This window comes from Saimiri boliviensis, chromosome 12 (genome assembly GCF_048565385.1).
Source record: "Saimiri boliviensis isolate mSaiBol1 chromosome 12, mSaiBol1.pri, whole genome shotgun sequence".
NCBI lineage: Eukaryota > Metazoa > Chordata > Mammalia > Primates > Cebidae > Saimiri > Saimiri boliviensis.
The window spans coordinates 59384706-59411469 of NC_133460.1; the positions used below are offsets into that span (position 1 = coordinate 59384706).

The 26764-nt window shown below is 46.1% G+C and overlaps 1 protein-coding gene across 4 annotated transcripts in view; it reads left to right on the top strand.

The window, feature by feature from the left end:
• SH2D4B (SH2 domain containing 4B) overlaps positions 1-26764 on the top strand; it is a 104805-nt gene that overhangs the window by 64991 nt on the left and 13050 nt on the right. For 2 of the 4 annotated variants that reach the window (XM_074382486.1, XM_010330394.3), the window contains exons 6-7: positions 1922-2138; positions 7110-7234. In XM_074382486.1, coding sequence (XP_074238587.1) covers positions 1922-2138; positions 7110-7234 — 342 coding nt within the window. Of the gene's footprint in view, positions 1-1921; positions 2139-7106; positions 7235-26764 lie in introns of all 4 variants that reach the window. The other 2 variants (XM_074382485.1, XM_074382484.1) reach the window with 1 other exon arrangement.

Consider the following 26764-nt stretch of genomic DNA (forward strand, 5'->3'; position numbering starts at 1 on the left):
CTAGTCGATATTCTGCATGGGACACCCATGGGGGCACTTCCATAAATACCTTCTGAGGGACAGACTTCATGTTGCCTTCCTCAGATCTGGGAGGTGTTCTGTTTCCAGAAAGGGTTCTTTGACAACTTGTGAAGTAGAAATGTTTTCTTTCAGAACAGGGCAACTGACCTTTATCCTGCAAATACTAACAGAGAGCACAGTTCTTGATAGGTGCCTGCTGTGCATGTGTTGAGTGTCATTGGAGTAGACACAGACTAAGATTTTACTCCAAGAAGAGAAGGTGACCCGCTGGGGCTGGGGCAGTCATTAGCCTGGTACAATTAGAAGAACAAGGCCAGCAAGAGTTTCATATTGCAAAATAGTTGGATTTTAGAGGCAGATAGGGGCCTGCCAAGATGCAATGAGACTAGGAAATAATTGGTTTTCATTCCAGAATTTGCCCATAATGGGTTTTGTTCCCTTTCCTGCGTTTTCCCAGTCTCAGGCCTCCCTTTGAGAAACAGCAACACACAGATGTCTTTTCATGGCCACTTGGCTGAGACAGGCCCCTTCCTTGAGGAGCACAAAGAGATGGAAGAGGTCATGCACGGTGGTTCATGCTTATAACCCCAGTACTTTGGGGAGTCTGAGGTGGGAGGATCACTTCAGCACAAGAGTTCAAGACCAGGCTGGGCAACATAGTGAAGCCCTGTCTCTACAAAAATTAAAACAATTATATGGGCATGGTGGTGCACACCTGTAGTCCCAGCTACTCAGGAGGCTGAGGTGGGAGGATTGCTTGAGCCTGGGAGGTTGAGGTTGCAGCGAGCTGTGATTGCACCACTGCACTCCAGCCTGGGTGAGAGAGTGAGACCTTATCTCAAACAAGTGTATACATATACATATATATTCATATGCTAGAGAGAGGGGTGCCTTGGAGGCTTGTAACCTGTTGGAGTTTCAAAAGGTCCTCTTAACCCTTTCCCCCCATACACTCACCTTTCAGCTCCCAAGGTCATGGGAAACCAAAGAAGGGCTCCAGAACCGGGACACTAGTGTTTCCAACACCAAATCTGTGGTAGCAGGAAGGGTGGTTCCTGGCCTGGGCCACTCACCCAGTTGGGCAAGTTGCTATCCTTCTGTGGGCCTCAGTTTCCCCATGAATAACAGGAGGTTGGGACAGATGGTCTTTAAATGCTTGTTTTTAGTAGGAGCGAGCTTTGGTGTAAGATACAAAGGGTTTTAAATCGAAGGTAGCTTGAGTGGTGGAGCCATGGGGTGGAAAGAGCTGTGTGGGATTTAGAGCCAGGCACACCAGGTTCCCATCGGGGCTCTGCCCCTTACTAACAATTTACTTTGGGCAAGTTACTTAACCTCCCACAGGCTGCTTTCCTCACCCATAAAGCAGAAGCGGTGATGTGGTTGGGGAAGCCTCCTAGTGAGATAATACAGGGAAGGCACCAAGCCTTGGCACCGTCAATGTGGGTGTTGGTGGTGGTGCCTGGAGGTGCTGACCACCTTGACAGGGGAGCTGAGTAGGCAGAGGATTTGAGAGCACTTCCAGGAAGAAATACATAGGGAGATAGAAATTTCTATGCCAGGGTGGTTTCTTCATTCTGGAATGTTGTCACAGGAACAATCAGACAACCCTAAACTGTCAGGGTATCTTCACCTCTGCTGGGACAGACTTGTCTTTACCTCTGTAGGGACAGGCTTGCCCTAGGGTTGGGCAGGGCCTGCGCTCTTGTTCGGGGTTCTGAACTTCCTTGCAGCCAGGTGAATCCTGCGGTTCCCGAACTATTAGATTGGTGCAAAAGTAATCGCGATTTTTGCCATTACACGGCAATTATTTTTTCACCAACCGAATACATTCTGTCTCAGCTGGCGCAGTGCACCGCCTGGGCTGCGGATCTGGACTAACGCTCTGTCTTCCTCTTTCCAGTGCGCCGGTCCAAGGCAGCTGATGAGGAGAGGAGCCGCGAAGCCCAGCGCGCCAGGGACGAGTACCGACGCCACTCGCTCCGTGCCATCCAGAAGGGCACGGTCGCCGGCCTCAGCTCCATGTTCCAGGAACTCGGCCAGAGCCACGAGCAGGAAGCAAGACTCTACCATCACCTCCCTGGCCCGGGTCCGCCACCGCCCCTTGCCCTGACAGTCAGGTGGGTCGGGGCTCCGCATTGGCGTGGTTGGGGCAAGGGCCTTGGATTAGGGCATGGGACACTGGGGTCTCAGTCCCGGTTCTGCCCCAGATTTGTTGTGCAATTTGGGGTTAGCATTTCCCGTCTAGACCTCAGCCTCAGTCTGGGATAGGAGAGGGAGGAGCACTGTGGAGGCTGGAGATTTGTAACTTTGGACTTCCGGGGGCCTTGACCTTTTTTTTTTTTGAGACAGAGTTATGGTCTGTCACCAGGCACCAGGCTGGAGTACAGTGGGGCAGTCTCGGCTCACTGCAGTCTCCGCCTCCTGGGTTCAAGATGAGCTTCCCTAGTAGCTGGGACTACAGGCACGCGCCACCATGCCCACCTAATTTTTGTATGTTTTAGTAGAGACAGGGTTTCACCATGTTGGCCAGGATGGTCTCGATCTCTTGACCTCGTGATCCACTCACCTCGGCCTCCCAAAGTGTTGGGGTTACAGGCATGAGCCACTGTGCCCGGCCAAGGATTCCTTTGAGAATCCGAAGAAAGCTGTGTACCTTATTTCCCCTAAAATGCGCATATATAAAGACCTAGAATGTTTGCATATAATTTAAGAAGAAGGGCCCCAGGTTAATAACTTGTAATGAGACCTCAGATGGGTGCAGTATGGCGGCAGCCTGCACACTGCGGCTTGCTGCCTCTGGGAACCCCAGGCAGCGCCGGTTTATCTCCAATTGGAGTGGTAGGTTTGCAGTTTAGCACGGATGGATGCAGGAGGATCCTCACACGCATTTGTGTTCCCTGATGGTTAGTTTGGCAAGGGCACTTAGGTGACCAAAAGTGCCAGGACCAAACATTAGGAGGTCGCAGGGAACCTCTCTTCCTTCTACCTGTGGGTCCCCACCTTAGGTCAGCCGCAAGGTTTGGCCTCTCTCCTCTTGGGTGCCCCCCTCCCCCTACCACTGCTGAACAACTACTGTCCCCAGAAGGGCCAGAGGCTGAGTGGTGAGCACCTGCCGTCTGCGGAAGAGTCTGGTCACCCCCAGATAATGAAGGGGTGTCTGAATTTTGCTTCAGTTGGGGTTTGGGGTTACTCATAACTTTCTTCTCCCTTTGCCTGCAGTCTAGGGATGGTTGATGATTTTTTCATTTCTTCCCTCCCTCCTTCCCACCCTTTCCTTTGTTGTCAAGTAAAAGATTCCCAAACCAGAAGGTTTAAAAAGGTATACTGAGAAATGGCTGACTTGCTCTCTCATCTACTCTGTTCCCTCTTCTTCCAGCGGTAACTACTGATTCTTAGTTTTTATGTATCTGCCCACTTTGTTTTTGCAATTACCAACGTGAAAGGCCTTATTATTCCTTTTTTTTTTTTTTTTTGTATAAAAGTTTTCATATCATGTATGGGGTTCTGCACTTTGACTGCTTTCCCTCATTTAACTCATTTTTAGAAGGCTTTTCATATCAATTCTTACATAGTTAGGTTTTTTTTTATAGATGCATGATATTCTACTGCACAATGTGCTGTAAATTCTTTTTATTGTTTATCTTTTCCTTATTGATTTCCAAGAACTCCTTAAATATTAGGGAAGAGGATTCTTTTGTCTGTGATATGCATTGTTTCTCCATTCAGAACTTATTTTTTGATTTTCCTGATGAAATTTTTTGTCGTGGAGAAATTCTTATTGTAAAGTAAAATTTTCTTTTATACTCACTCTTTCTTTCCTTTCTTCCTCCCCCTCCCCCTCCACCCCCCTTCCTTCCACCTGAAGTCTCACTCTGTCTCCCAGACTGGAGTGCAGTTGCACTATCTTGGCTCACTGCAACCTCCACCTCCCGGGTTCAAGTGATTCTCCTGCCCCAGCTCCCGATTAGCTGGGATTATGGGCACATGCCACCATGCCCGGCTAACTGTATTTTTAGTAGAGACAGGGGTTCACCATATTGGTCAGGCTGGTCTTGAATTCCTGACCTTAGGTAATCTGCCTGCTTTGGCCTCCCAAAGTGCTGGGATTATAGGTGTGAGCCACTGCACCTGGCCTCTTTTATATTTTCTAAATTCGGGGGCATAGTTAGAAAAGCCTTCTCACCATTTATACTTTTTTTTTTTTTTTTGAGACGGAGTTTCGCCCTTGTTACCCAGGCTGGAGTGCAATGGCGCGATCTCGGCTCACCGCAACCTCCGCCTCCCGGGCTCAGGCAATTCTCCTGCCTCAGCCTCCTGAGTAGCTGGGATTACAGGCACGTGCCACCATGTCCAGCTAATTTTTTGCACTTTTAGTAGAGACGGGGTTTCACCATGTTGACCAGGATGGTCTCGATCTCTCGACCTCGTGATCCACCCGCCTCGGCCTCCCAAAGTGCTGGGATTACAGGCTTGAGCCACCGCGCCCGGCCCATTTATACTTTTTAAAAGAAACCTAGAATTTATCCCTCAGGCCCATTTGATGGAGCCACATGGACTGTGGTGCAGCCTGGCTTCGGGCTGTCTGTGTGCAGCCAATAGGGGAGCAGTGGTCTCACTCCAGAGTGAGCCCCAGGCAGCTGTGCACACAGGTCAGCAAGCCCAGGCAGTGAGAGGGCCCGCTCATCAGCCTCTCTCCTATGGCTGCCCCATGGGATGGGTCCCCATGGCCTCACTGCTTTAACCTCTGTGGCGCCTGCCAGGACACCTCAACTGTCTGTGCTGAGGGATGTGTGTCACTTATGGGAAGAAAGTTTCAGATTTAGGAGTGAGGCTTTGGGCCAAGTGGCGTCTTGGAATACATATCTAGTATTTATACTCTTTCTTTTTTTCTGAGTTACGAGTATTTATTATCCTTGTTTTAATAACATTTATTTAATTGTACAATTATTAGATTTAACTTTATTTTTTTGAGACTGAGTCTTGCTTTGTGGCACGGGCTGTAGTGCAGTGGTGGTGCAATCCTGGCTCACTTCAGCCTCCATCTCCCAGGTTCAAGAGATTCTCCTGCCTCGGTCCCTCAAGTAGCTGGGATTATAGGCGTGTAACCACCACACCCAGCTAATTTTTGTATTTTTAGTAGAGACGGGGTTTCATCATGTTGACCAGGCTGGTCTTGAACTCCTGACCTCAGGTGATCTGTCCACCTCGGCCTCCCTAAGTACTGGGATTACAGGTGTGAGCCACTGTGCCCAGCCTATTACATTTAAGTTTTAATGCCAGCTGTGTTTAACAAATGGCTTAGAAAATTCCTGAAAATTTAACAATCAGCTCTTGTGGACCAGTGCACAAGCTGCTCACATGTGTTTTTACCCAGGCCCTACTCTTTACTGCTGGTATGACTTTGGCTAGTAATTTCACTGCTAGAATCTATGCTAAGGAAATTAGCTGCAAATTGAAAAAGTGCAAAGATGATTATCATAGCATTATTAATAATGGCAAAAAGTCGGAAGCAATGTAATTGTTTAGTGAATTTTGGTTAAGTCAATTCATTGCAATGTTTTCTGGAATTAAAAGTGACTTCTTTGAAGGTTTAATAACAAGAGAAAATGCCATCGATTAACTGAAAAAGAAAAAAGAAGAGCAAACTATCTAATTTATATAGAATGATCAAAATTTTAAGGTATATAAACGTAGCATTTATATTCTGGGGGAGTCAGATTCCCTGCTTAGAAATTCTCTGCTTAGAAACAAATTCGCATCAACTGCTTAGAAACAGGGACGAGAGTGAGTGAATTTATTTTTTACTGTTATATATAACTTCCTATTGCCTTCTAAGGAAAGCGAGTCCTAGAAACTAGAGGAGTTTTTCCCTCTGAGCACAGCTATTTTTTGGAGAATGCAAATGTAGAGGAAGAGGCTGGGTGAAGCGGGCTGCCCTGTGCCGCTTGATGAAGAGGAAAGACATCTGAGGTTACTGAGAAGGAAGAGTGATTGGGAAGACAGGCCGACTGGCTGTTGGGCTGTAGGGGATAAAGGAAGGTCCAGAGAGGCAGCCAGTGGGAAGACGGGGTGTGGAGGTCAGCTCCGCAGATGACGGCTGTAAGCCGTGCAATGTAACCTCACCCTCTGTCCTTTTTCCGACATCTTTTCTGAAATCTACAGCGTTCGCTACTGTGTATGTGCATGCATGTGCATGTGTGAGTGTGTTCAGTTTAGGGCAAGTAAAGAAATGCCCCGTGGATTGATTCTGGGCTTGTAAGGTGTGCTGAGCACAGTGTCAAAGTGTGAGTACAGGGCAAATACAGAGACCACATGAGGGGACAGCTGCATTGATTTTATAAAAAACAAGGATAACCGTGAATTCTAAATGCCAGTGCTATTAGGTGGATAGCAATGACAAAATAGGAATTTACTAGGCTCCTGTCAGTTGGAAATGGCGAAGAGGCTGTGGTTGTTCAAGGTAGGGTATGGCCTTGTTCCTCAGGCCACACTCTGTTTTGAGACAGAGTCTCACTCTGTTACCCAGGCTGGAGTGCAGTGGCGTGATCTCAGCTCACTGCAACCTCTGCCTCCTGGGTTCAAGCGATTCTCCTGCCTCAGCCTCTTAAGTAGCTGGGATTATAGGTGCCTGCCACCATGCCTGGATAATTTTGTATTTTACAAAATTTTGTATTTTTAGTAGAGACATGTTGGCCAGGCTGGTCTTGAACTCCTGACCTCAAGTGATCCACCTGCCTCGGCCTCCCAAAGTGCTGGGGTTACAGGCATGAGCCACCACGCCCAGCCCAGATGCTGTATTTTTGTGCCATGAATTCATGCACCGTGGCATCACTGCATTATACTTCACCACATAGTTGTGGATGTCTGTCATGTGTCGTGTGCTGCCAGCTCTCCTGCCTCAACCTCCCGAGTAGCTGGGATTACAGGCACCCACCACCATGCCTGGCTCATTTCTTGTATTTTCAGTAGAGATGGAGTTTCACCATGATGGCCAGGGTGGTCGTGAACTCCTTCCCCTCCTCCTTCCTCTCCCTCCATCCTTTCTCCCTCCCTGAGTCTTCCGGCCTCCCTTTCATTCTCTTCAGCAGGACTTGGGAGCGCCCGCTGCGCCCGGTCTCCAGAGACGTCATCGTCCGCTGGTTTAAGGAGGAGCAGCTGCCTCGCCGAGCGGGCTTCGAGAGAAACACCAAATTCATCGCCCCCTGGTTCCATGGTAGGACCACTTTTCTGGGCCCTGTGCCAACTGATTTCCATAGCTTTGCCTCTCTCTAGGGTTGGGGAGGGGTGCTGAGGGACTGTTATACTCAGGGGGAAGACTTTATGCAATCTCCATTCTGTCCCCAGTATCTCCCAGCAAGAGTCCAGGAGGCTGCAGGCCCCAGGGATGCTGAATGGGAACTCCCCACTCTTCTGGGAAGGGGTGAACATGGCTCTTGCCCACTGCTGTCACCTCACAGCGTCTGTAGCCACCAAGGACTCCTCAGAGGCATTTTCTCTGTGGTCATAAGACAGTGAGCTCTGGGAGTTGCAGGGTCACCTGGTAGATAGGACCCACATCCCTGGATCCTGGCCACAGCCTGGCACACTGTAGGCTCTGGGTACAGACTTGTTAATTCGATGACAGATGGCTGAATGAAGAGGTCAGCATCACCCAAACATAGACTATTAGGGCAGTGTGGCTCCTCGAAAGCCCTTCCTTGCCCACCTGGTTTCCAAAGCTCTGGCCTTTTCCCTGTTCCTCAAACGAGCCATCCTCTTTCCCATCTCGGGCCATCTGTGCTTGCCATGGCTCTGCTCGTGTGTTCTCTCTTTCCGTGGCTGTCGGCATGTTTGACACGTTCTCATTTTTCATCTCAAACCTCCCCTCCTCAGAAAGGCCTTTCCTGGGCTTCTTACCTACAGTCGCCTTCCCCAGTGTCCCTCAGCTCACCTGCTCATTTCCTGAAGTGAGTGCACCCAGCTGGTATTGATTAGATTTACTTAGTAGTAAATCTCTCCTCCCACCTGAATTAGTCTCTCCTCCCACCTGAATGTGAGTCTGTGAGGTTAAGGACCTGGTTTGTTTCCCCCATGCCTGGCTCAGTAAGAATCCGTGGGAGGAATGAATGAAGGTGGGAAGGAAATGTCTGGGTTGGATTAGATCCCAGGCTTTCCACTTCCAAAGAACAGCCCTTGCTTCTCTGCATTGAAAATCCAGAGCCTCCCCAGCTGATCATGTGCTTGGTGGGGTCAGGGCCCTGTGTCTTAGGCATCTCTGTGTTCAGCACTCACCCCTGCCTGTCACCCAGGGACCAAATACAGAAATACCTCCAAGACAAGCTCACCATCTTCCTCCATTGCCACTGCTGTTGAGCTCTCCAACCCAATGAATAGCATCCCTATCGTGTAGGTCAGCTTGGATATTTGTAGGTCCATTTGCAGGTCACAAATGCTTCTGAAGTCTCAGTGACCCCCACTAATCAAGGTTTATTTCTTATCCACGTTACGTGCCCTTTGGGAATTGGTTACAGACTTTAGTCTGGGCCTCAGACTGCAGGAGCTGCCTCTATTGAAAACACTGATGGTCGATCTGGCGCCATGGCTCATGTCGGTAATCCTAGCACTTTCGGAGGCCGAGGCAGGTGGATCACTTGAGGTCAGGAGTTCAAAACCAGCCTGGCCAGCATGGTGTAACCCTACTAAAATATTTAAAAAATTATCCGGGCGTGGTGGTGGGCCCCTGTAATCCCAGCCACTTGGGAGGCTGAGAAAGGAGAATTGCTTGAACCCAGAGGCAGAGGTTGCAGTGAGCTGAGGTCATGACATTGTACTCCAGCCTGAGCAACAAGAACAAAACTCAGTCTTGAAAAGAAAATGCTAATGGTCTCATGACAGAGAGAGATAAGAGACTTCGAGAACCACACATTGGCTCCTAACGCTTTTGCAGGGTACGGACACATGAAATTGTTGCTCACATTTTGTTAGCCAGAGCCAGTGTGGCATCCACTGCACAGAGGATAGTTTCAAAGGATAATCGAGTCTGTTAGAACCGCCATCCACTTTGAGACCTCTTTCTTCTCCCAGGTCACCACGCATCTGGCAGAAGGTTGGACTGGCTCTCTAGGGCTCAGAGAGAAGACAGCACTCACGGCTGTCTGAGCCGTGTGTCCCTGGAGCTGGTGCTGGGGATTCTCCGCCTCCCCCTTTTGTCCCAGTTATGTGTCCCAGTAGCCCCAGTAGAGCTTTCACTGAAGTCACCACTGTGCTTTTGATTCAGACGTTATTACGGTCACGGATGTACAGCACTGGCGACTTAGGGAGCTGTCGAGTGCAACTCGGGAGTGGCACGGAGGTGAGGGTTGGCAGCTGTGCTGGGTGCTCTGACTGCCTTTGGTAGCCAGTGGAGAAGGTGCGACCCAGGTGCTCCAATTTAGCTTTAGCTTTGTTTTCTTCTTTGACTTTTTTTTTTTTTTAAAGGTAACTTTTATATTGTCACAGAACAAACAGAACCAAGATTTAAGTCTCACAATTTTTGTAGCTAATTTCATGTTCTTCTGACAGTTCTACCATAAAGTGTGCAGAAAAGTTGCTGTTACACAGGCGGGAGCTATTTTGTGACCGAATTTTCATTGATCTGTGACAGAAGGAAGGAAAAAGGCTCACATATGGAGGGTGGCCAAGTATCTTTGCTTAGAAAGGACTGTTTCATATTCTAAGATTATATCATTTCCTCAGTTTTAGTGTTAAAATGTCCTATCTTTTATGAATTGATGGTGATAGTAAGTCATGGTTATTTTTATATATTGCCTTTGCTTGGAAAAGCAAAAAGTTCGTAGCCTAGGACCTCCCCTGCCCCTGCTTTTTATATATTTTTTCCAACTTTACTCATTCCTAAAATCCCAAAGTCTGGAACAGTGTATTCCAGCTTCTCTTTCAATATAGGAATTTGCTGATGGAGGGGTTAGGACTTCCTCTGTACCAATTCCTACAGGGGCAGGCGGCCGGTACCAGTCTAATTGTGAAGGAGTTTTTGCTGCAGGTTGGCAGAGGGCTCCGCTCTCGCTGGGTTTGGTTGGGTGTTTCAGTTGGGACATCTCTGCACCTTGGATCTCTTAGGCTGTTCCTGGGACCAGCAGGCCAGCTCAGGGGTGCTCTTCTCATGGTGATAGGACAGACATCAGAGAGCAACTGGAGACATGCCAGGCTCTTGAGCCTCATCTCAGGGCCAGCACATCATTGTCATTTTGCCTTATACCTCACAGAGCTGAGGAATAGGAAAATACATTGTCTTTTTCTTACGAGGAACTGCGAAGTCCTAGGTCAAAGAGTGTGGCAACAGGGAGGGAAGAAGAATTTGAGTCAGTAATGTAACATGTCACAATCCCAATAGAAATCTTTTCTTTCTTCGGTAAAAGAGTCTTAGTTAAAGCAGTTAGATTTCAGTGCAGGTTAAACATGATTACTATGATGGTTTCCTTCCCTTTCCTCAAACACATGTGGATCCAAGAAGCAGGTAAACAAATACTCTGAAGATATGGGGTTCGTTCTAGAACTTAGCAGCTCTGTGACCTTGGATGTGTCCTTTAAATTCCCCGTCTGTGAAACTGGTGTTGTAATACTACTTCATGGGACACTTAGGAAGATTGACCCAATAGGAGTGCTTGGTCCACCATAAAAAGTCATGCCAGTGTGTTCGCTGACGCTTCCTGCGATCTGGGGTCAACCACCAGAGGCTCTACCTCCTTTGGGAAATAGGGTTTGGGGAAATGGGCTCAGGGTACAGAGTGGGAGGGGTGTGGGAACAGGCTTTCTCCGGGACCATAGCGGGGGTTCTAGGTAGTCTCCTGGGTTACAAAGAGTGATAGTAATTCCTTGTTTCTCCTTTGTTCACTGTTATGTTCCAGGAATTGTGAGAGAGATGTGTAGTCATACCAAATTACTCATGAGAAATGCTAGTACATATAAGCTTGGCTTTGGGAAAAAAAATCTATTTTCAAAATTGGACATGTATCTAAAATTATTAAGAACGTTCTCTGTCTGAACATTGGCTCAGTCAGAACCCATTTCTCTTCCTGAGCTTTACTTCTACAAAGATAGTCACAATGTGGGCCATCATTTATTGTCTGGGGGACAACCCATTGGCTGCCTTGCTGCTTGGCCTTAGGGTTTGGCACAGAATAGAACTACTTGGTGGGTGACTTCTTTGGCATTGGTAAATTATCTCCACGTGACCCTGCTCAGGTGCTGGGGATGGATCTCAAGCGTGGCCTCACCTGAGCTTGGGTGGGGCTGGCTGTCCTCTGCGGGGTGTTATTGGCATGCCTCTTCGTGAGCAAACACAACCCCTCCCCACCTCCGGGAGGAGGCACTTAGTCAGTGCAGGGAGCCCAGCAGTAAGGGGCAGCTTTCCTGTGAGACGTGAGAGCTCCAGATAGGATGGGTACTTCTTCCCACCCGCTTCCACTGCGACCTCAGAAGACATCTGGAGAAGAACGCTGAAGGTCACAGAGCTGCTAGGGTCTAGAATGGGTCCCACGTCTTCAGCCTCCTCCACATTGCTGTTTGGATGACAACACACAAACAAAACATGGCTGTGTTTGAGGGAAGAGAAGGACATATAAATCACAGAAGTCATTTTAATGATTACCTGGGGAATCTTGGAAAGGAGAAGTTGTGGGAGGAATGGGTAGAGGAACAGAACCACCTCCTTAGTCTCTAGAGCTGTCTTGAGAAAGAGGGATTGCTAAAGAGGTCAGAAATAGGCTCCAGGTGTGTGAGGCTGTTTTTGTGTTGTTATATACAAATACCTGAGGCTGGGTAATTTATAAAGAAAAGTGGTGTAATTGACTCACAGTTCTGCAGGCTGCACAGGAAGTAGTACCTGAGGCTTCTGGGGAGGCCTCAGGGAGCTTTTACCTGTGGCAGAAGGTGAAGCTGGAGCAGGCATGTCACATGGTGAAAGTGGAGGAAGGTGTGTAGTGGCAGGTGCCACACACTTTTAAACAACCAGATCTCATGAGAACTCACTCACTCTGGTGAGGACAGCTCCAAGCCGTGAGGAATCTGCCCCCATGACCCAAGCACCTCCCGCCAGGCCCTACCTCCAACACTGGGGATCACATTTCAACACGAGATTTCGGTGAGACAAATATCCAAACCTTATCACTGGGGATGGATGGGGGTTCTGAAGAGACGCATTTCACTTTAGTAGAAGAAAGCATTTTTGATGACTGCAGCTTGCTATTGGGCAGTCCTGATGGTGAGTGAATTTCCCAGAGTGGGGAGTGGAGGGCCTTTATACTCTCTGCTCCTGACCTCTGCCATGCAGTGTGGTTCTGAGGGCAAGTGCTGCCAACATTACTCCAAGGCTGCTGTCCCTGCCCCTGCCAAGCCACTAAAGTTTGCTCAGGTTGTCATGAAGGTTGGCTGGGGCCTGGGGCTGGCCACTGGGTGGGTACCTGGAAGTCTGTGGACTGAGGACTAAGGATGTTCTCCACCCTGTGACTGTCGGGCTTTACCTTTCTCATTTCTCTGTTGATGTTGTGTTCATGGTGCAGAAACTGAGGTATAAGCAATGGTGATCCTCTCCTGGGTAACCCTCCCAGGAGCCCTGTGGATGAGGGCAAACCCAATGGCTGTCCTGCATTGAGGCAGCCCCCAGAGAAGTGGAAAGGACTTGCCCTGGGAGGCAGCAGCTGAGTGGGAATGGAGTTGGGGCTTCGCCCCTCTGACTGCATGCACTGGGAGGGTGGTAACCTCTCTGAGCTGCTTGAAGCAGGAAGGGGCTGGACAGGCTGGCTGCTGCTGACCTTTGCCATCCTCAGGCATTGTGCTGCCATGCAGTCCTGCATCCCATGGTACTGCCAATTGCTGCATCAGCTGGTCACGTTAGCCCTTTAAGGTGACCCCACTGAGGACCAGTGAGCTTGAGAAACTAACCCACATTTGTCCAGCAGTCAGCGTGGGAGCTGGGATGAGAAACTGCGTTTCTGGGTTTTAGTTTTACCTACGCCATTCTGGCTGTCTCCTTGCATATACTGCCATCCAGGGATGGAAACTGGGACAGAAAAGTGCCCTCTCTGGAGTTACGATCCCTTACTGTGTATTCGGTGAACTTCATTTAGGCTCAGCCTGGGTTCTCTATTTGATATCTTACCTCTCCTCATTCCGGACCTCGGCAAGCAGAGATGGCACCAATTTCCTGACCCCGCTTGAGGGAGAATCTGGGAATGCCCTGCTTGGTGTTTGGGATTACTCCTAGGAACTAGAGTTTCTGGGACTAAGAGGGAGAGAAGTGTGCCAATCCAAACCTCTGTTCTTGGCTTCCAGGATAGTGGGAAGACAGGAAACTCTGGTGAAGATTTGGAATCTATTGAGAGGTGGCAGTCAGGATGGGGTTCTGGGAATCTTGGCAGTGTAGACCCAGGCACTAAAATCCATGTTTAGCAAGGAATTGCTGAAGAAACAAGGAGTGGAGAAAATAACACCCACTACATAGTGGTGTTGTGAGGATTAAATGTATCAACATTTTTTGAAGTGTTTAGAACATGGCTGTCACGCAATAAATGCTCTGGTTTGTTATATGGAATAGATAAACGTGGCCTTTGGTGATGCTCATCAGGACCTGAGACATGTGCAAGGTGGCTCATCTCTTCATGGCATACTAAGTTATGTCATTGTCACTCAGAAATAAAGAAAAAGACCTGTGCACCAAAGAAAGGTGACACTGATTTAGCCTTCCAAAAAAAAAGTGCAAGTCTGAATTTTCTTCTATTCTGAGTACGATACCCATCTTGAAATATTTTTTAAAAGTCATTAGGTGTAACACGGGCCATTTGGAAGGTTGGTTAGCATGTCACCATCCATCATGGCAAGCGAGATTGCTAATTTTCCTCTCTTGGGCAGAATTTGAAATGGAAATTTTCTACCAACTCTGATCCCAAATGCAAAACTTTCTAAAGGAGAAAAAAGTAGGTCAGTTGACCCACTTTCCTCCTAAGTTCTTGCTTTAGTGGTTCCAACTAAAAAATAAAGGAATATTTTTCTTTTTTTATTCAAGGGTGCACTGGCTATCTAGTCTCACAAAGAGACTACAAAGAAGAATGAAACTATTTTTGCTTTCGGAAAGCATAGGTTGTAATGGTGTTCCTGAGATTTTAACCCTTTCCTATCAGCTGTCTATAGTTCGGTGTCCACTCTGCTCCAAGCCCTGCATCCTGTACGGGGCTGTGTCTGTCTAGAGATACACGAAGGCACCGTTTGGATCAGTGGCATCCCTAGGCAGAGGACACCTGACTTTTTACCTGTCATCAGGTGCATGTTGGCTGGTATCTGTGGGATGTGGTGGTTGGCCTCACCTGTGGGATCACACTGGCTTTTTGTGTTTTAACTAGTAATTTGAGAATGCTTACTTTGCACTGGCATTGTGTCAAGTAAACCTTGAACGTTCAGTATTTCACTTACTTCCCACGACTGGGTAATAATAGTGGCCATTATGTACACAATGCTTACAGTATGCTGGGCACTCTTCTACACTTCTCATATATTCATTTAATCCTATGTAACTTCACCATGCACTTGCAAGTAGCATTAGTCCCATTTCATAAATGAGGAAGCTGAGGCACAGAAAGGTGAAGTCAGTTGCCCATGGTTATGTTTTTACTAAGTGGGGGAGGTGGAATTCAAACCCAGGTGATCTGGCTTCAGAATCCATGCTCTTACCTGTGAGGCAGTGCACTCTTGCTGCCATCTCACTGCTGAGGGGAAGGTTCAGTAGCTGTTCTAGGGCACGCAGTGCTCTGGGAAATCAGTTCTTTTCTAGTCTAGGCTTTCTTCTTGAGGATGGGCAGGTGGCTGTTTTCTTTAGGAGGTGTCCAGCCATTTCTGGGCTGTGGGACCAATACTGCTTTTCCTTACTAACCAGGGAAGTGTCTGTTCCTCCTGAGGCATTCCTATAGAATCCCTGAAGGATGCCGTCTGAGTCTCCTTACAGTCTGCAAAGTCCTTATGCAATAATTAGGGTAAAACAGGGAATTGGGTGTTTGAGCTTGTTGAGTTACCTAGACAGGGGCAAGAGGAGACAGATTTCCTGAGTAAAGGCATTTTTATTTATTTATTTATTATTTTAACTTTTGAGTTTGTTTTTATTGGGGAACAGGACATGGCGGGGTAGGGGGGGGAATGTCACCTTGGGCTATGGTACACCCTGCCTCCCAGAGAATGTCCATTTGCATTCTGATCTTCCTGGGCTTCTTTACGGAACTTTTTCTCCTTCTTGGAGCTGCTCTTGCTGCTAGTAGCCTCATCAGGTCCTCTGCTGACCAGCTCATCTTTGGAGAATTTCCTCTTTTTCCTGGAGACACTTTTATTGCCTACCTCTTTGGGGTCATTAACTGTTTCCTCCTTGGGTGATGATTTCTTCCCCTTGGGAAGACTGGGGCTGCCAGTGGTCTTTTCAGGATCACTACTCATCAACTCCTCCTTGGAAAAAGATTCTTCTTGGGTTTGCAGAAAGAGGTAGATGGGTCTTCCATTCCATTCTCCTGAGGAACCTCCTGGAGCTTTTGCTTTTTTTTCTTCTTTTTGGGTTTTTTACTTGCCTCCTCACACTCCTCTGGAGTAGGCATTTAAATAACTAACTTGTTTATTATTACTGTCAAACTTGTGTTGAGTGCTAAGTACAAGGTGTGTGGTGATAAACAAGACTGATGCTTTCCCTACCCTCATGGAACTTACATTCACTTCTAAGAAACAACAACAATAAAAATTCAAACTGATGGAACCTAAAAGGAATTTTTTAGCCCCTAAGACTGAAAAACCCACGTGTAGATCCGGCTTCAGGCTTTGCTTGATCCAGGGAGCTTAAGCTTTTCAGCAACCAGCCTCTCTCTGTCTCTTAGCTCTGTTGCTTTCTATGCTGTTTTCATTACCAAGCAATGCATCCATCAGCCTGAGGTTGCATGCCTGCCTTCTCCCAGGCTCAAATCCACTAGAAGAAAGGGCCTGCTTTTATCTCAACAGCCCCAGTATTAATCCCAGTAGTCTGCCTTTTTGGGTCTGGGCTGGCCGTATGTTCACTCCTGAGCCAGTCACTGTGGTCAGGCAGGTGACTTGCCTTGATTAGCGAGCCCTGGGTCTTATGATCATGCCTAGAGTAGGTAGGTAGAGAACACCCTATGGAAACTGCACAGACTGAGAGTGCATGGCTCCCACAAAGGCCACGGTTCCCTTGCCAGAAGACAGTCACTGAATGATACTGGGCAGGCAAGACCAATCTCTGTCCACCACAGAGGGAAAAATAACCTGGCTTCTTCTCTAGCGAAGCTCTCCAGTCTAGTCAGTGAGACTGACATTAAACAATCATGCCATAAATTTATACATCCAGCAGAGGTCAGTGTTACACAGAATCCTGCTGTGGCCAGTTTCAGAAGTCATTTTACTGGGTGGTTCCACTCTCTCATGAACATCAGCATTGGTAATTAGAACCTGGCAGGTCAGCTTGGATATTCATAGGCATGGATATTGCCTCTTGTGCATAAATGTATCTGGGACCAAGAAGCTCATACAGTGAAACCCTTTTCTCAGCAGTTAGCCATGGTTAAATTTCATTTGGCGTTATAAAAAAAAAATGAAGGCATTTGAGCTCATTCATCACAATCTCTGTGGCTTTAGGATGCTTTGAGATACTGTTGAGAATGAAGAGCTTAATAATTCCAGCCTCCTTAATGATATCGTCTGGAAAGTATGGCAGTAAGAAAGGAAAGTCACAAAAATGAATGAGAAATAGCTAAGTGGTAATGGAGGCGTTGTCAGCCAGTGAGGCGTAGCCGCAGTGAAAGCTTTGAGAAATAGGCATGTCAGATAAATTGAGATCTATAAAAAGTGAAACATCGTGGCTGGCCTGCCTGTGTTTCTTTCTTTTGAGGGTGAAGTCCTAACCGAGAAATAAAAAGAGCTCATTTGGTTACTCAGGTTCTATTCCAAGCTAATAATTTCAGGGAACGGAACGAAGGTGGAGGGGCTGGGAACGGAATTCCGGATCTGCTTTGAGGATTTGCTAACATGTGGACTGATGGCTCTGTTACTGCAGAGTGTCTTCTGAAAGTATACTTACTTTCCTTTCCCGGGGCTATTGCTGATTAGCACCCATAGAGTAAATACTGTAATAGTGAGTGTGAAGTTGTTGACAGTGTCCGAGAACATCTGTATGGAATCCAGGGAGATGAATAGGGGAGGTGTCAGGAAGGACGGACACACTGGGATTTGTGCTCAGGGTATAGTAACAGAGGAGATGGGTCCTGCAGTGGCCTGCCTGTGATAGTCAGTGCTGGCGCAGGAAGGGGTAAAGCAAGCCTGGACTTGTTTGCCAGGCCAGTGTTCCTCTGCTCTTCTGCATTCTCTGTCTACTCATCTTTACCCACTGCCGCCTGTAACCATGGGAGAGACAGTAGCTACTCGGAAGGAGCTCTGTCCCCGTGCCATAGCTGTGTCATGTTCTGAAGAGGCCCAACAGGGAGTGCTGTGGTCAGTATGGTGTCACGGGTGCTTGGACCCAGAGGAGCTCTGGGCACCTGCAGATGGGCTCAAATGCGTCTCCTGAAGTCTCCATCAGGGCCCCCAATCTAAATGCTGGGGTTCTGCTTCAGTTTCTTGATGATAACTGTTCACTTCTGCCACTGACCATTGGACTTTGTGACTTAGGCCAAGGCCTGGCTGCAGCAGTCACTGTGGTTCTATCATCCATTATCCTCCTGGGATTGTTTCACTTAATATGGCCAATAACTGTGGTGATATTAATGTCATTGTGTTTGACCACTTAAGAGAGATTTACTTGTTCAAGATTAGGCCATAGTGGCAGAGACATGATTGGAAACTGCTTTGTTTGGCTTTAGCACCAGCTTTCAATGGGGTAGTATACTTAATCCCTTAGTCCTTGGGGATGTGTATACCCAAACTGAAAAGACCCTGTCGTGGAGTCTGGGCACGCTTCCGTTTTGCAGATGTTTGCAGCCACTCCTTACCCCCCACATCAGGCTCCACATCAGGCTTCTTTGGGCATTGCTTCTTGGACTGTGGTCAGCCTTCAAACCGGTCAGGGCTTGGAAGTGCTATCTTGGCTCATTTAAAACAGCATTCTGCTGAGAAACTTCAGTAGGCTTTGTGGCAGGAGCTGGTTATACAAATCCACAGCTTGCCCACGCATTCTCCAGGACATCCTGCATGGAAGGCAGATATGGTTTGGCTCTGTGCTCCCACCCAAATCTCATGTTGCATTGTAATTCCCAATATTGGGAGAGGGAACTGGTGGAAGGTGATTGGATCACGGGGACGGTTCTCCCTTGCTGTTCTCATGATAACAGGTGAGTTCTTACAAGATCTGGTTGTTTAAAAGCATGTGGCACCTTCCCTTTCATTCTCCCTTTCCTGCCACCATATGAAGATGTGCTTGCTTCCTCTTCACCTTTCTGCCATGATTGTAAGTTTCCTGAGGCTTCCCAGACATGAAGGTCATGGGAAATGGCCATGCTTCCTGTACAGCCTGTGGAATTGTGAGTCAATGAAACCTCTTTTCTTCATAAGTTACCCATGCTCAGGTAATTCTTTATAGTAGTGCGAAAATGGATGAATATAACGGCTCTGAAGGTGGAATCTGGATGTGGGTTGTAGCTGGGGAGGACAGGTTGCTTACAGTCTAATAAGAGTACAAGCCTTGTAAATATGACGGACTTAAAAGAATGCTGCACCCCTATCCCAGCTCTGCCAATTAGCTATGAGACCTTGGCATGTAACTCGATCTCTCTTAGCCTGATTTTCCACTCTATAAAAATGGGGAGAATGAAAGTTCCTACCTCAGAGGATTGTTACGAGGATTGAATAAGCTAGTGCTTATCAGGCTCTCAGCACAGTGGTTAACATAATGCCAGGATTCCATAAATGCTAGTTATAGGATTGTAATTTTAATTAAGTAGTGATTTATTCAACACTCTTTATTGGGGGCCTAAGTTCCAGACACTGTTCGAGGCATGAAAATATAGTAGGGGAAAAACTTGCAAAATTCTTATTCTCATAGAGCTTATGTTCGTAAAATTTTGATGATTTTTAAATAAACTGTTGTGGAAGCCATATTTCTTGGACAAACTATATCATACACTACAGTTTTCTTGTTCTACAACTTTTCTTTTCATTCACTTATTAACATTTTTTAGGAGATTTCTGGTCTGTGTCCATGTAAGTGGTTCTTAACAGGGTGACTATGCCCCCAGGGGACATTTGGCAATATTCGAGACACATTTGATTAGCATACTGGGGGGTGCTTTTGGCGTCTAGTGGGTAGAGGCCAGAGATGCTGCTAAGCACCCTGCAGTGTACAAGGTAGCCCCCGGGACAGGCAAAATGTCAGCAGTGTTGAGAAACTGTGTCTATATTTGTATCTACATCTCCTTCAGACTTAAATTTTTGCTAGGAGGAAGTGCAACAGATGGAGCTTCTTATTTACTTGTTTTTTGTAAGTGATCTCATCTTACTTTGGGCCTACATTTCCTGTTGATGACTAAAAATAAATAACTTAAAATTTCCGATTAAAGATAATCCTATCTCTGGTCTAAAAGTCTCACTTTAACCGTGAGTTTCGAGCAAATATTCAGTCATTTTAAGCTCAGAGTCCTGTATCTCCTTGCTTGATGGGTCTCTCCGATGTCATTTCCCTTCATCAAATGTTTTCTGGGTGCAGGGGAAACTCACAGCCTTGGGAGGACGCCAAATAAAGGGCCTGGCCAGTGGCTCATCTCTGGGCCTTGTCCTGTTTTATTTTAGCACATCTGCTGATGGTCCAGAGCTGGTGGAAAGATGGTCTGATCTCCAGCACAGCGGGGGTTTGAGGGTCCCCTTCTCTGCACAGATCATCTCCCAAACATGACCTGGCCCTAACTTGACTCCTTCTGGGGTCTCTTTGCTATGCAGCAGTTAGAAACAATAGAACAGGAGAACACAGCACTAATGATATGGTGCTCAGTGAGGTAAGGAAATATGAATGATATTTAAAGCACCTCACAATTCATGTAAATATAAGTACAGGGGAGGGTGAGAAGATTCTGGTCGGAAATTCCATCTGCTGCACATCCTTGTAGCAAACCAGCTGTTGAGTAACTCCCATCAGCTAGCTGTTGGCTGAGGCCATTCACCCGAAAGCCTAGGTCCTGGGGTCATCTTGCCTCTTTTCTTGGTGGCGCCTTGGGGAGCTAGACTGTTTTAAATTATTATTATTATTTTTTAGACAGAGTCTCGCTCTGTTGCCAGGCTGGAGTGCAGTGGCGCAGTCTCAGCTCACTTCAGCCACAGCCTCTTGGGTTCAAGCAATTCTCCTGCCTCAGCCTCCTGAATAGCTGGGATGACAGGCGTCTGCCACCACCCCCAGCTAATTTTTGCATTTTTAGTAGAGGTGGGGTTTCACCATGTTGGCCAGGATGGTTTTGATCTCCTGACCTTGTGATCCACCTGCCTCAGCCTCCCAAAGTGCTGGGATTATAGGCGTGAGCCACTGCGCCCAGCCATTTTTAATTATTCTACCTTTTAAGAAGTCCTAAATGTTGAGAGTTGAGTTCATCAGCCATCCCTCCCCTGCCCTGCCTCATGGCTTTTTATCATCAGAAGACATAGGCCATTCCTTATTCATTTACTTATTCTCCTTCCTCTCCAATAAGCAGCCATTCTGATAGGCTTCACATATATCCTTTGAAAGCGTACTTATATATACAGTGCGTACATCACCCACAGGGAAGTTGTTCTGCTCCTTACTTTCTTTTTCACATGATGATGTTGTATGTGATTTGACCTTGATGCATTTCTGTGGCTAACTTTTACATGAAATTAATTTTCCTGAATTTTTCCAGTGAAACAAGGGCCAGGGAAGTATTTCTAACTCCATGGAGCTGCTGCTTCTCTTGTTTTTGTGTGGTGTTCACAAACAGGGCAGCTTCTTTCTGGAGTCTCCAGGTTCTGCCCCTGCCCCATGGGTCTATACTTTGTCTTTCCTCTATTTGCCCCCATTGCTCAATTTTGATTTCACTCCCAGTGGTGAAAGGTGGCTCTGGAAGCTCTCACAAGTAGGCCCCTTGCACCCACCCAAGGGTTGGGGAGGGCAGAACTCTCTCTATTTTTAGCTGCTGTTCTCAGTTGGTCTCCTGCTTTCTGGTGAATTCCTGTTGACTGCTCTTGGATCCATTAGCCACCCTTGTTTATTTCTTCTTTCTCCTGTGTAGACACCGGTATCATGAAGGTCTTGTGTTAGTGGTTTATTCCCACCACCATTTGTATTTGGGGTTTTCTCAACTGTTATAGCAAAATCTCTGAGACTGGGTAATTTATTTTATTTTATTTAATTATTTTATTTTATTTTAATTTTTTGAGATGGAGTCTTGCTCTGTGCCCAGATTGGAGTGCAGTGGCATGATCTCAGCTCACTTCAACCTCTGTCTCCTGGGTTCAAGCATTTCTCCTGCCTCAGCCTCCCGAGCAGCTGGGATTACAGGCATGTGCCACCACACCTCCTTTTTGTATTTTTAGTGGAGATGGGCTTTTCCCATGTTAACCAGGCTTGTCTCAAACTCCTGCCTGGAAAAAGCTCTTTCCTTCCCTTTCCTGTCTGGCAGGGACTTTCATAGGACCTATCCTATATCTCCTCCAGAATAGCTCTATAAAACACTATGTTCAAATCTCCAAGTATTGCTCTGAATATAGAGGGAGTTTCTAGAATGTGAGAGTCACTTTTTATATCTTTGCTTTTCCTGGCTTTTTAGATTATTGACTTTTCTAGCTCAGTCTCAACCCTGGCTACATATTAGAATCAAGTGAGACTGTTTTAAACTATACCACTGCTTGGTGTAATCCAAATGAATTAACAAAACTCCCTTGAAGTGGGACCTGGGCATCAGCCAAGGTGAGAGGCATACTTCAGGGTCACAAGACATCCAGCATGGAAATTTCAAACTTATTAGTAACGCTGTTGTTGTTCTAGGTGGTAATCTGCCCTGCCTCCAAAGCACATTGACCAATTTTGAATGAATGCCATAGCAGTAATGTGTGGGAAGCTGCAGACCAAGGATATTAAAATATTTTTAATATTAAATATTGAATATTTTCCATATACGTATATGCATATGTGAAGGGCATAAAGAAAGCTTAAGTGGGAATAGCACCAAATCCTAAAAACCTCACCTGTGTGCTTCTCTTCATTGTAACCTTCTGTCTTCTAGCAGATATGATCCCTATCCTGAATATTTTGTCCATCATTTCTTTGCTTCATTTATTGCTATGTATTAGTCTCCAAATGTTTAGCATTGTGAGCTTTTCAATCGAATATAAATGGAATCACAGTGTATTTATTTTTCAGTTATTTGCTTCTCTCATGCTTCATTGAAAACATTTTTTTTCTCATTCCATTTTTCCACCTCTGTTATCTGGAGATTTTACCACTTTCAACGTCTATCTTCTAGTGGTTAATTTAGACGATTTACTATGTACACTTAGCAGATTCTGAAGTTAATGTGGCTGTCCCTTGGTTTCTTTGGGGGACTGATTCCAGGAACCCCTGCGGATACCAAGATGCGCAGATGCGTAAGTCCTTTATGTTAAATGGCATAACATTTGCATATAATATATGTCGATTCTCCTGTATACTATAAATTATTTCTAGATGACTTATAATACCTAATATGATGTAAATGCTATGTAAATAGTTATTCTAATGTATTCTTTGTATTTGTATTTTCAAAATTGTTTTATTTTTAATTCATTTTTACTTTCGAAGTTTTTTTTTTTTTTTGAGACAGTGTCTCACTCTGTTGTCCAGGCTGGCGTGCAGTGGTACAATCTGGGCTCATTGCAACCTCTACCTCCCGAGTTCAAGTGATTCTTCTGCCTCAGCCTCCCGAGTAGCGGGGACTACAGGCCCACACCACCAAGCCTAGCTAATTTTAGTATCTTTTTTTAGTAGAGACAGGGTTTCACCATGTTGGCCAGGCTGGTCTCAAACTCCTGACCTCAAATGATCTGCCCACCTCAGCCTCCCAAAGTGTTGGGATTACAGGCGTGAGCCACCACGCCCAACCTGTTTTTGAATATCTTTGCTTTGCAGTTGGTTGAATCTACAGATGTAGAGAAAACAGAAATGGAGGGCCGACTCCATTTATCTTTGCCCTCTCCCTAAATAGAATTTTGAAACTCCTACTCCCTTCTGTAAGATACTGTCTAGTATTATAGTTCCATCTTTTTCAAAACCTCAAATTATCCATTATTATTATTGTCTTGTAGGTCAACTTTTTTAGAATGGCCTATAGTATCTACGCTAATCATTTCTTCTGGTATCTCAGATTTTCTATCCAGGATAGTTTTTTTTCCCTTCCTGAAGTACATCCTTTAGAATTTCCTTTAGAAATCAACCAGCTCAAATTATTTTCTGAAGTTTTAAAGTTTTGTCCTTTTCTTTGAAAGATAGTTTTATTCCACACAGTTATTTTTCTCTCATCATACTGAAACGTTTATTCCATTGTTTTCTGGCTTTTATTGTTGCAACTGAGAAGTCTGCTGTAATTATTCTTCGTAGTAATTTGCATTTTCTCTCTATTGACAAAAGAAGAATTAAATATCTTTGCATAGTTTTATATCACGTGTCTGTGATAATCATTAATTATTCATTCTTAAAATATTGCCTCCTCTCCTCTCCTTTGGGACTCGGATTCTATATATGTTAGACTTTCCATTCCATCTGCCTGGCATGTGTCTTAACCTCCTGAGGTTTAGATTAACCTTCTCTCATGTTAGATTTATGTAAATGCCCCATGGATGTGTCACTCCTAGTCTTCACTCTGCCATTTCACTCATCTTGTCCCCCCTTCTCCCACACACCTCATTACCACTCCTCACTGCTTACACAGCTTCTATCTGGCCTTCAAGGGCTACCTCACATTCCCGTTCAGTGCCTCCACAGAGCCGTCCCTGATTTCTCAACCTCTTCCTTCTTGTTTATTTCACAACACTTACCATACTTTGCATGAGATAACATGGTATAGAACAGAGAGAGCACTGGACTTGGAGTCTGAGTTCAGATTTGACTCCACCACTTAATAGATAGATTCTCTGTGACTATTAAGCTCTGTGACTTTGGGTGAATCCCTTCTCTTCCTGATATTCAGTGTCCTCATGTGAACTGGTGATGACAGAGTTTGTAGGAAGATCAAAGGAGAAGGGTCACAGAGGCCCCAGATAGTGCCCAGGGCTGACTGTGACATAAGCATCTTACGGGAGCCTCAGTGTGTCCTTAGCTCTGTGCCTCAAAATGGAAGCCATTTCTGGGAAGATAGGGGACAGGGAGCCAGATAGCAATGGTATACTGTGAAATGTAGCTATGAAGCAATTGTTAAGCGAGGAAACCCTCACTGAGCTGAAATCCTTGGCTTCAAACCATAATCCTTCAATCCATTTTCCACACTTGAACATTCTTGTATCTTTCTTCTGTGTAAGAAATAAGAGTAGCTGCCCACTGCCCTCAGAATTAATCTTCTGATGGTATGGAGAGCCCTTTGGAGCTTGACTGCTGCCTATTGTACATGTCTTGCCACCACCACCCCCCACCTTAGCCTGCCCTCCAGCCACAAATAGACATGCTAATGACCCATCTTGTCCCTTTCTGAACTCAGTCTATGACTTCTTCCCCTGGGCTCCAGAGCTGGGTGGGGTCCCTCTTCTAGGCACAGCCACAGTGCCTGAGCCCATAGCTGATGTGGCCTTTATCACCATTGCTCAGAGTTAGCCTTTTATTTTTTATATTAAAAAATTCTCATCAATCTTCATTTCTGTCCAGAGTCAGAGCTTCTACAAGGCAGGGACTATGTCTCATTTACTACTGACTCCCAGGTGCCCAGCTTGGGGCCCAGGTTCTAGGCTTCATACATTAAAGGGAGGAAGGAAAAAAGGAAAGAAGCAGGGAGAGAAAATGTTCCTGGAAACTATAGGAAAAACAATGTTTATCATTTTCTGGGGTTGAGAACTGGCTCAGAATCAATCTTCAGTTGCATTCTCCAATACTCATTCTAAAACTATCACCCTGTAGTGTTGGCTGGCCAGGCTGTATCCCTTAGCCAGGGCCCAGTCATTAGCACAGTGAGAAAAGTTTTAAGGACTGACAGTGTTCCCGCTCCCCAGCTGGAAGGGGTGAGGTGGGGCCTTCTCCTGTTTCCTCAGCTAGGAGGTTGTTGAGTGCTGAGAAGCAGCAGAGGTGGGTGATGATTCATGCTTATTTCCCAGACACTCTGCAGTTGACTGAGAGGCAATCAAGGGGGAGAGGGAGATGACAGGGTGATAGGGTTTGGCTGTGTCCCCACCCAAATCTCATCTTGAATTCCCAAGAGTTGTAGGAGGGGCCCAGTGGGAGGTAATTGGATAATGGAAGCAGGTCTTTCCCATGCTATTCCTGTGATAGCAAATAAGCCTCGTGAAATCTGATGGCATTATAAGGGGGAGGTTTCCTACACAAGCTCCTCTCTTTGGCTGCTGCCATCCACGTAAGATGTGATTTGCTCCTCCTCGCCTTCTGTCATGATTGTGAGGTCTCCCCAGCCATGTGGAACTGTAAGTTCAATAAACTTTTGTAAATTGCCCAGTCGTAGGTATGTGTTTATCAGGATCATGAAAACGGACTAATACAGAGGTCAAAGTGAATGGGGAAGGAAAACAGCTTCACCTTGCAAGTATCCTACACTAATGCTCTTGATGGACTGGATTTTCTCTGGAGTGCTGTTTGCTGTCCTGAACAATGAGGTTATATTACCTTTGGTTTTGTGCCAAATCGCAATTTTGGTTTCTAAGCAAGTGTATTAGGCCATTCTTGTATTGCTATGAAGAAATACCCAAGACTGGGTAATTTATTAATATATAGAAAAGAGGTTTAGAGAGAGAGATCCAAGATGGCTGATCACTAGCAGCTCGGGATTGTAGCTCCCAGTGAAAACGCAAAGAACGAGAGGATGCCACACCTTCACATGAATTCTTGTTGCTCACGCACCGGGAGATTCCCAGCGGAGGAACCCCACGGGTCGCCAGCGCGACTCTTGTGACCGGCGAGGCGGTTTTGCCGGCGCCTCGGAGCGTCGGTTCTTGGTGCAGAGTCAGAAAGGCACCATCAATCTTAACGCCGCTGATTTGGTCGGCGCAGTGGGATTCTCAGATTTTGGCGCTGAGAATCAATAAGTTGGACGTCCACTCAGAAACCCAATTACAAAGACGGTAATTATAAAGACCACATGGATAAATCTACAACGAAGGGAAGAAAACAGCCAAAAAAGGCTGAGAATACCCAAGATCAGAACGCCTCTCCCTCAGCAGGGGATCCCAGTTCCTCATCAGCAACGAAACAAGGCTTGATGGAGAACGAGTGTGTTCCAATTACAGAAGCAGGCTTCAAAACGTGGATGATAAGAAACTCCTGTGAATTAAAAGAACTTGTGCTAACACCATCTAAAGAAACTAAGAACTTTGAAAAAAGGTTTGACGAAATGTCAACAAGAATACAAAATTTAGAGAGGAAAATAAGTGAATTGATGGAGCTGAAAAACACAATACGAGAACTACGTGAAGTATGCACAAGTTTTAACAGCCGAATTGATCAAGCAGAAGAAAGGATATCAGAGGTCGAAGACCAACTCAATGAAGTAAAACAAGAAGACAAGATTAGAGAAAAAAGGATAAAAAGGAATGAGCAAAGTCTCCAAGA